At 38.2% G+C, this 10,632-nt stretch overlaps 2 protein-coding genes and 1 pseudogene across 2 annotated transcripts; 1 reads left to right on the top strand and 2 right to left on the bottom strand.

The window, feature by feature from the left end:
* Window positions 1-1,201: 1,201 nt before the first annotated feature.
* LOC132549367 (uncharacterized) lies at window positions 1,202-2,145 on the bottom strand (annotated as a pseudogene).
* A 1,400-nt stretch (window positions 2,146-3,545) lies between these two features.
* Window positions 3,546-3,854, bottom strand: LOC132549366 (uncharacterized). Its single transcript, XM_060213296.1, has one exon. It carries the CDS (start codon window positions 3,852-3,854, stop codon window positions 3,546-3,548), a length of 309 nt encoding a protein of 102 aa, XP_060069279.1.
* Window positions 3,855-7,151: 3,297 nt separating this feature from the next.
* Window positions 7,152-10,328, top strand: LOC132549365 (alpha-(1,3)-fucosyltransferase C-like). The gene is made up of 2 exons (XM_060213295.1): window positions 7,152-7,156; window positions 9,263-10,328. The coding sequence occupies exons 1-2, from the start codon at window positions 7,152-7,154 to the stop codon at window positions 10,326-10,328; spliced, it is 1,071 nt and encodes a 356-aa protein (XP_060069278.1).
* The last annotated feature ends 304 nt before the right edge of the window (window positions 10,329-10,632 follow it).

The following is a 10,632-nucleotide window of genomic DNA, read 5'->3' as shown; positions in this document are numbered from 1 at the left end:
CACTATTGCATTGAGATAGAGTTTCCTCGATATTACCATATATATGACACAGAAACTTAAAATACATCCATTCAGGCTATCCATATAGAATTTCTAATCAATTTAGCCATGCGGATGGTACCAACCAGCTCACTTGTAACCGTAATATAACACGTTTGTGAGGTATTTTTTTTAATTACCGAAGAATACGAATGGTCATCCATGGTCATTCAAGGTATTATGAACACAATGGACCAGGACCTGCTAAAGAACACAATTTTGAAGAACACAATTTTTGAAGAACACAATTTGACCTCATCAAAACAACTCCACAACTCCTGAGTCCTTTTTGCTTCATAGATTTATAATTAAAACAATAAAAAACCTGTAACATGAAATACATCCTATTACTACAATACATATACACACTCATACGATATGATAAAACATCACTTTGACCGTAGTTGGTAACATTATTTTACAATACTGAATATATATATATATATATATACATTGCAACTGTAAATTCAATGTATAAACTATATAGAAATAACAGTTTGTATCCAATTATACGACATATATTAAAATACCCACCCCTTCAGTGTGGAGAGGGTTTTCTCGGCACTAAATCCGCCGAGCCCTCAGACTGACTTGTTCAGTTCACACTATAAATAAAACAACACACACATTAAAAACTATGCTTCTTCGGACTCACCTGCCTACTAAATCGACCACACCCGATATTATGAACACACTTCCTAAATATCAACTTTACATTTAAACAAAAATATGCCTTAAATCAAATATAATATTAAATAGACACTATATTTAATTACGCTAAAATATTTTACACATAGTACTTACGTTTACAATTCTTTAGGCTCTAGTGCTGCTACCTCTTATGGTCGCTAGGCTTCCTATTAGCATACTTCGATGTTGTAGCTCTGGGCGCTCTGTTCTAAAGTGACCAACGTGCCAGGTAAAAATTTCCAATATTCAACACTCGCTTACTTTACATAGACAATACTTAGTGGACAAACAGGTTTACTACACATTACATCACATCCGCTCAGTATCTCACTCATCCTCACGTGCTAGTTCCGCTAAAACTAAAAGTTTAGCCGCAATGCGTACAATATTTACGGTAGGGTGATTTCCATTACATACGAAGTGTACAGACTGTAATTAAAACAAAACTTAATCAAATAACATTACATACAAACTAAATAGTTAAAATATTCAACAGTGCCTGTTGAGCTGATGCTGGCATATCCCCGAAGGATACTGAGGTGCTATGTCTATCAGGAAATTAGCTTTCACCTTCCATTCCGGTTCCGCTCCAACAGGTTGCTGTAAACACACAAACTCGCCTGATGTCATCCAATTAGGCGGTCGTCTGTTCCTAGTCGATTTGCTGAGTAATGAAATCCCCGAATCCGGCGAAGTAATATCCCTCTGCACTGCAGTTGCAGGTTCGTGTTCCGGTTCCAATGTCTCAACATCTATGTATTCGGTCTGAGGTCCAGGAACAGGTGTCCTTGATCGGCTGCACCTTGTCCTGTGTGGATGGCCGTTGCACGTTAGTAGAAACGTTCATACCCACAAATTCCTCATCTGAGTTTTCGTTGCTGACGCTTACAGGCGGTGAGTCAACAAGCTTAGGCACATACTTCTGTTGATGTGGACTACTACCCATCCTCGACTTCCTAACACGAGGTACCGGTCGAGGTGGATGTGCAATAAGTACCGTGTCGGCTTCCACCGTTATAGTTCCAATGGGAAGTAGATGGTTTCGGTGAAGAGTGCTACTCTTTCCTTCACCACTCTCCCGAAGTATGGTGTATACAGGAATATCTCGATTGGGTTGATTTGCAAGATATATATATATGTCAGGCACCCAGCGACCCACTAGCTTATGACCTTCTTCAAAGGCAAGTACTTCAATAAGAACCTGGTCTTCCGGTTCTAAAACGACTTCTCTACTGAGTAAATCATAGCCTGCCTTTTGACGACCCTGCGATTCCTGTGCCTTTCTATTCGCTAAGCTGAACAAATGGGACATCCTGTTCCTCATATTTGTGACAAATCTTGCATATTAGTTGGGGTAGCGTCCTCGTTCACTCCACCTAGTAGATCAACGGGTAATCGTGGCTGTCGTCTAAACATTAGTTGAAATGGCGAATAACCCGTCGTCTTATGCCGTGTACAGGTGTACGCATATGTCAGCGAACAGACGAAACTCTTTTAATCCTTCTTTTCATGCGGCTCTAATGTACCTAACAAGTCAATATGGGTTCTGTTGAAAACGATCGCACAATCCATTTCCGCTAGGATGGCACGATGTCGTTCTCAACCTCGTGATTCTTTATTACTTTTCCCTCGAAGTTATCTCCTTGGTCGGAATGTAATCTCCGAGAAACTCCATAGCTAACCCTTACATCGCCTCTGCTGTTGCTTTTGCCGACTGACTTCGAGTTGGAGTAGCATTGGCATACTGGGTAAAGTGGTCTGTGATCACCAATACATCTTGAAATCCACCTTTCGCCGCTTCCAGTTTCAAGAAGTCCATGCATACCAGATCCATAGGTTGGGTGGTAACAATGTTGACTGTTGACTAAAGGTACCCTGATGTCAGTCGATGATTTCTTGATCAGACATCTCTTGCACTCCTTCAGCCTCGTCTCCACGTCTTTGGTCATACCAGGCCAAAACATCTATCTCCTAGCAGAGATAACGTCGAATCTCGTCCAGAACGACCAATGTCATTGTGTAATGACGTCAGAACCTTATTTCGCATGGCAATCGGAAGTACGAGTTGATCCACATCAGTTTCACCATCAGATATAACACACCATGTTTCAGTTTCCAGCTATCCCAACATCTCTTTAGAGTTGTGTTTTCTGGTATAGCTGATAGGTCCCTTCGTGTTGGCTTCAGAGTTTTCCTGATAATGGGTAACCATTTCCCGATAACATCGTCCTCCACCTAAAGAGTTCGCCACTGATGGGGTGTCATAGTTTGGAAACCATGTTCGTCTTCGACGTCAAGCGTATCTAGTACCTCTGTTGATAAGCTCAAACATTCCACCAATGATCCATTACGAAGTTTCTCCTTTACAGATGGCTTGTACAGATTCTGATGATATGTTGCATCCCGGAAGTCGTGACAAAGCGTCTTCGTCAGCACTGTTCTGTCCTGGTCGATACTTAATATCGAAGTTGTATGCCATTAGAGCGGACAACCATCTATGCCCCTTTGCGTCAAGCTTAGCCTTCGACAAAACGTAAGTCAGCGGGTTGTTAAAACGGTGAACGTCTGTCCACAAAGATGATCATGGAACTTTTCAGTAACAGCCAATTTTAACGCCAGGAATTCCAGTTTATGAGCCGGATAATTCCTCTCCGACTTGCTCAATCCTCGATTGGTGTAGCAAATGGGTGGTAACTGTCTATTCTGCTCTTGATATAGAACGACCCCTAGTCCTAGGGTACTTGCATCAGTGTGGAGCTCAAACTTCTGGCTGTAGTTAGCATATCCAAGCACAGGTGGATTACACAATGCTTCCTTCAGGTCGTTGAATGCTGTAGAATGCTCCGATGTCCTAATCCACTTAACACTATCTCCGTCTTTGTTTTTCCTTTGTTCTTCTTGACTTTGGTCAGTGGGAACAGGTCAGTTAAAGGTCTCGCAATCTTGGAAAAATCCTTTACAAACTCCCTATAGTAACCAACAAAACCTAAGAATTGGCATAGTTCTTCAGGATTAGCCGGCGTCGGCAAGTATCGCAGTTTCTCAGTCTTTTTTCGGATCTGTCTCAATGCTTTCTGGTATAACGATTTGTCCAGCGTAGGCAGCTCTTCACGAAGAACTAGCATATCGTATTCGCAAGCTTCAAACCGTTGTCCCTGAGTCTATGAAAAACCTATTGTAGTCGTTCCAGGTGCTCTTCGTAAGTCTGCGAAAAGATGATCAAGTCATCAAGATAGATCAGGCAAATAGCTCAGTGTAGGTCCCCTATACATCTTTCCATTAAGCGCTGAAATGTCGCAGGAGCATTCGTAAGTCCGAAGGGCATCGTCGTGAACTCAAAACCCCAGTGGACAAAAAATGCAGTACGCTCCTTTTGTTCTTCCGCAAGCTCAAGCTGATGATAAACCGACTTTAAATCCAGCACAGTAAAGTAGTGTGATCCAGCTAAACAATCCAGAATGTCCTCGACTCGTTGTAACGTATATGAATCCCGAATGGTTCGTTGATTTAGCTGACGGAAGTCCACACACATTCTCAGTGATCCATTTTTCTCCCTTACCAGGATAATGTTCGAAGACCATAGACTGTAGGATGGTTTGGTGATTCCCGCAGACAACAGTTGCTGAAGGTGAGTCTTCACCTCGCCATATATAGAAGGTGGTATCCTCCAATGACGTTGTTTAAAAGCAACTGGATCCGTCAAATCGATTCAATGTTTCATGAGAGTCGTACATTCTAGGTCAGTATCTTCATGTGAAAATATGTCCTCGTACCCCTGAATGAGTTTCGTCGTAGCTGTAGTTCCTCCTCTGAAACGGTATTCCTACCTCTCCATCGACAATAGGAAGTTCCTTGGCAATCACTGGTTGTATCTCACATAAAATTGCCTTGGGAGGAATAATAAACGTATTTTTGGTCAGATTGCTCACCTCTTCCAATTAGTCCTTCAAAACTGACATCTGCTTCAATAAATCCGGAGTAAGGTAACTGTTGTCCATCAGCACATTCTATAACAAGAATTTCATCAATAGGCTGTAGATCCAAATGACCCAAATGACATTCATAAAACTGTTGGCTCACTGTAGACATGATCGCACCTGTATCCAGTAACGCCCTGGTTTCCTTACCTTCTACGTTGACATCTACTTCATTAACGTTCCCAATCAATTGTTCTCCTGTCCTAGTAGCCTTAGCAGTCTTGTTGAGTCCTTGAATTCGGAAATCTATGAGCGGTCCGTCTTTATTGACTCTTTCCCTTTTACCCATCATCTTGATCAGTCTTTTCTTTTCTTGCAATGGCTTAGAGTGGTAGACAGACCCTCATCCGAAGTTGTTAGAGTTCCCTCTATTCCTGTTACGGTGATCTCGGCTTATCTCTGGTCCTTTCTATAGATCTAATTGCTATGCACAGTTCTTCAAAGTCGGGAATGGAATCATGCATGTGGCCAGTAACATCTCTTAAGTCTTGCCTCAGACAAGACCAAAACTTGAACAATCGCTTATTGGGTTCCTTGGGTCCTATACAGGAATAAGCTCTTAGCAACAAGTCTTCCAGTCTACAAGACCGTTTTCCTTGGGTTGCCCATGTGCGACATAAAAATTCTTCAGCAAGGTTTCTTGGTCATCTACTATGTCGTACAGACTTCTAAGTTTGACGATTAACTGTGCCGTCGTCGCATTAGCTCCTAACCGCATGACTACTCTGGCTGCAGTTCCCTTTAAAGATCTTCGGATAGACTGCCCTATGACATCCTGTGGCTTACCAGTATCAATCAGATATTGCATGTCGTGTTTTCATAAATCGAAAGTAGCTTCACCCTTCCCTTGATCTCCAGAAAATAATTTTAACTTGTAGGATCCCGTGCCCTTAGTACATGTCGTAGTACCAATACCTCGGGTTACTACGTTTCCGATTACCCCTTGTCCAGCTATCGAAGGATCAGCAGTGTCAAATCCTCCTGTTGAATTAAGGAAACCCATCATCTGACGCCTTAACTTAACTAAACTTTCACTTTTTTGTCTAGCAAAAGTTTGTGAAAACAACTTAGATATGTCCTCGACAGAGTCTCCTTCCTCTTCCGCCTCCGAAAGTTTTCCTTTAGAATCAGTCAAGGCTAATTCGGTGTCACAGTGATACAACAAATCAAAATTGAATATTCAAGCAAACAAACGCAAAGTTCATCTATTTGTTCTTACCAAACACAGGACAAGTCTTTTACTCTTGTGCTTATATATATTCACACTTATAAATTAAATAGAATTAGCCAGCTCTGGCACATCTACAGTCAATAATTTAAACGACTAACGTGAAATAGAACTATACAAATTCTACGAAGAATGATATTCAGTCGCGTTCAGTCAACATACACACGAATAAGCAAACGAAAATGTCAGTTCGATTAGCGATAAATTGCATTTGATTCAACATCATCCATTCTACATAAATACAGAATGGTCCACACCACATGTGAAACAAAGAAAATATCAACAGCGACGAAGTGTTTATCAACAAATAACGAATTCCACATCAAAGAATACTAAAGCAATCCTACATGTTAATTTTCGAAATAGATGAAAAAAATTAAAACAAAGCAAATCTTTCAATGTATGATGAAACCAAGTTAAAGACTTTATAACAGATTAAGTCAAATAAAAAAAAAAAACAGATATTTTTAAAACAAAAAATCCCCGAAACAGCGAAGTCAATTTAAAACAAAACAAAAAATATCGAAAAACAGGTGCAATTGATACCTCTAAAGCAAAGTAAAAAACTAATCTAAAGACAGGGAAAAAATAAGTACTTAATTTAACAAATAGAAACACTAAACAAAAAAGTAAATGTGTAATGAATGTGTAGGATAAAAAATAAAAATCAATTTTATCACTAACTCATAAAGTGAAAACAAAATACAAACTAGAAGTGAACGCACTATAAACAAAAATAATAAACTGAGAAATAGAAATGAATAAGTTATATCAAACACACAATTAACAGTTCATATTTCGCGAAGTAAGTATAAGATAGGTATAGTACAATGGGTGGAAAGTCAGTGATACACAAATTGTCATATACCGTATACGGTCAACACATGTCCATTAACGATTAGAATTAACTGCGCAAATCGCAGTCGCGTTATACATGAAACACTCATTGGTCAAGGTCGTCTGCAGTTCATTTAATTTACCTGTCCGGTCTATATTCACAGTTAGTAGATATCCATACCGTCAAGCGTCACTTGGGTGAGCGCACATCATAAGATCATTAGATGGAAATTCTTCACTTACCTACGTTTACATGTACGTATAACGGGAGAATGATAGGGGTATGAATAAGCTCGTCTACCTGTTTACAGTTATATTTCGGTTGAAATGCACAGATCTATACCAGGTGTGGAATCAAATTACCATTTCTTTATACCAACATGAGGTAAGTTCATTATAGGTATGTAACGTCATTACTAATTTCTCAACAGCGTTAATATTAACATTTGTATCGTTGATGTGATGATATAAATATTTAGATATCTCGTTGAAGCCTCGTCGCACTTGTCACATACTCGGGAATGGATCATGTTATTGCCATACATTTGGATGATTCCGTGTAGCATATAGACTAATGCCTTCTGTAACGATAAAAATTGGTTTGAATAGATGCACCAAAAAAGCAATGCCAGATAAAAATATCATGAAACCGTTTAAGTAACTTACCATATTTTTGAACGCACATTGCACCTTGAACTTTAATGTAATCAATTATATCAGTAACATATAGAACACACTATAGTTTGAATTATTTCAAAGAAGAATTAACAAAATACCTTATTAATCAGGTAAATATTGCTGTATCCACGCCTCATCACTTGCTTTTAATCGTTCTTTTGAAATCAATCAAGCATTTTATTTTTTGTATTACATCTATGTCCTTTAGAGGTTGTACTTTCCGAAACTCGATGTTGATGCTGCATCATGTATTGTGACATCAAGCAAAGTGCATATAAACACAAAACAGGGTGATACAAAACACGTGCAGCTTCATACATCACCAAGAAACACTGTCCAAGTTGCAAAGATTCTAGCTGTTTTGTATTTTTTCAGAACTCATTCGAATGACTTTTAAAACCATGTGAGCATCAAAATATCTATCCCATGGTCATGTTCACTAAATAATTTCACCCTGTTCGTCTAGTAACAACGCAAACCTGTTATGACGCCATTAAAGCCACACGATCGTTTTGAAATCCAATCCAACTAGTTCAATAAATTTACGCAAATTAAATCGTATATGTGTTTACTGATAAATTGAGGTGTACGATTTCCATAATAACGTAAGTAGGTAATTTTGTACAATAACATATAAATTGATTCTGTACGATGATTGTATTAAGGAATATATTGAATTGAAGTACTGTATATACCATTTTTCTCCAAAAGTTCCAATTTAATCTCTTCAAAACAAACAGTATAGTAGGAATCTCAATTTTCAAATTGATCTCTTTTATGACGAACATTTTCTGTTTACTTAAGATTTTTTAAAACAAGAAGCGTGTTCGGGAAATTCACAACTGAAATATCACCTGATATCGAAGAAAGTAGTTTGTAAATCTGTAGCACTAAAAATCTCAATAACATTCCGTTTGATCAATTCAATTGATATGATTCGTCATTTTAATTTTTTGTATTTTTTGCTACGAAAATGAGATTCCCTTTTCACTGTACGACAAATTATTTGTCTTGTATATTAGAAATCCAGAAATTATGACTTCCAATAGCCTTGTTATTTACTGATGATACGAAACTGTACAGTGACAACAGGAAAAAAATAATTCTGCAGAAAGATTAGATAATCTTCAAGGTTGATCTGACAAGTGGCTGTTAAAGTTTTACCCTGATAAATGTCACCATATGAGAATCGGAAGGGATCATATATTCCAAATCTTCATATCTATCAGGAGTCCGAAAGGGCTAATAGTCCAAGTCAGCTGAAGGTACAGAAGGAGGAAAAATAGTAAGGCATTATAGTGGATAACAAGCTTAGTGTTAGACAACACATCCAGAATGCAAAACAAAGCAAACAGAATAGTGGGAAGGATAAGAAGAACGTATACATACCTGAATAGCAGATCATTTTGTTTGCTATATAAAGCGCTGGTAAGACCTCACCTCGAATATGGAGTGCAATATAGAGGCTTAAAGGCATGAGTTCGGTAACGACTAATTAAGACTAAGTACGTAAATTGTCTCCGGTCAGGCCCGTCGGGTAAATAACAAATGGAAGGTTTGCCTCCCAGGTGTGAAAGCCAATTGCCCTTAACTGTGTCTTTAATAAGAAGGGATATAATAAATTCCAATAGTAGGACCCCTCGCGTGCTTCCATTCGGGCATACAAGACCGATTAATGTAAGTTGATACAACTTGTTTCGCAATTATTGTAAAATAAACTAATTCTTAGTCTCCGATCGATATTAATTTATCCTATTAACGTCTTTTTTTACTGAAATGTATTCTCATTTTTGTTCTTTAATCTTGTTTTTAGTGGACCACCCAGATATATCTGCGGGGGAATCCTTGTAATGACGATGGGCATCGGGACGCTATTCTTTAATGCAATCGTGTTGAAATCCGAGATGGTGCTTGCTTACTTTGACAAGTCAGAACAACCTGCCTTTCAGGAACCTCCTAAAGAGATTAATGTTCTTTACTACAATAAACCTGAATGGGTACCTGAAATTTTATTCAATAATTGTGAATACCCATGCAAAATGATATCAGGATCAAAGCTAGACTCGGCAAATTTCGTCCTTTTTCATGGACCCAGAATTGGAAAGAAAACCAAACCACCAAATAAGTTACGTGGCCAAGTTTGGATAATGCATGGTATGGAATCCCCACATCACTATTATAATGACTTGTCAGAGTGGAATAATTTATTCAATTGGACGTTCACATATAGAAGGGATTCTGATGTTCTGTCGATTTATTCTGGATTTCAGTTTCATCGAAATAACACTGCAATGAATATACGTAAACAGTGGAAAGCCAAAGACAGAAATACTGCCTGGTTAGTGTCTAACTGTCACACTCCAAGCAAACGAATGCAATACATAAAGAGTCTTAAAAACTCCACTGATATTCATGCTTACGGTGGCTGTGGTCAACACAGATGCACCAGATCAAACGAAAACAATTGTATGAAACTTCTTCAAAAACATTACAGATATTACTTGGCCTTTGAAAACTCTCTGTGTGTTGACTACATTACAGAAAAAGCATTTAAAACCTATACATTCTCTTCCTCTACGGTCTCAGTTGTAAGAGGTGGGTCTAATTACTCCCTGTTCCTCCCACCCGGTTCTTATCTAGATGCCAAGGACTTTGTAAACGGCCATGCGTTAGGGGAAGCGATGAAGAGATCTTTCGATAATGCAACTGATTTTTTTTCGTGGACTAAAAATTATATCATTCATTATCAAAAACAAAAATGGTGTTCTTTATGCAAACATATTCACCATTCTGAAAACTATAAACGAATATATTCAAACATCAACTTTTGGTTGAAAGATCTCCCAAGATCAGCATGTAAAATTCCCAAAGATCTATGAAGTAAAACGTATCTGTTTTCGATGTGAACTGCATATCATTTAAATTCGTATTACGTCGAGATAAAAAATAAATCGGATTAATAAAATGAATTATTAAAGATTGATGAAAGATTCAATTCAGGTTTAAATCAATTTTAAACTGATTCTGATAATGTTTTTGTCATTTTGTTCACGCCATTTTCTGGTTCTATTTGGCTTTAAATGAATCCACTTGTCGATGCGACGTAAAACACATTGGCTTTTGTAAAGTGTTATTCCATGGTTGTTATCAGGCACCGTTCTTCAAATGTTAAAGCCAAGAAAT

The sequence above is a fragment of the Ylistrum balloti genome, unplaced genomic scaffold (genome assembly GCF_031769215.1).
Source record: "Ylistrum balloti isolate Yb309-2 unplaced genomic scaffold, AGI_CSIRO_Ybal_v1 Utg370056, whole genome shotgun sequence".
In the NCBI taxonomy this organism is placed as follows: domain Eukaryota; kingdom Metazoa; phylum Mollusca; class Bivalvia; order Pectinida; family Pectinidae; genus Ylistrum; species Ylistrum balloti.
The sequence above is the reverse complement of the archived record's forward strand: the minus strand, read 5'-3'. Positions and strand labels throughout refer to the sequence as shown.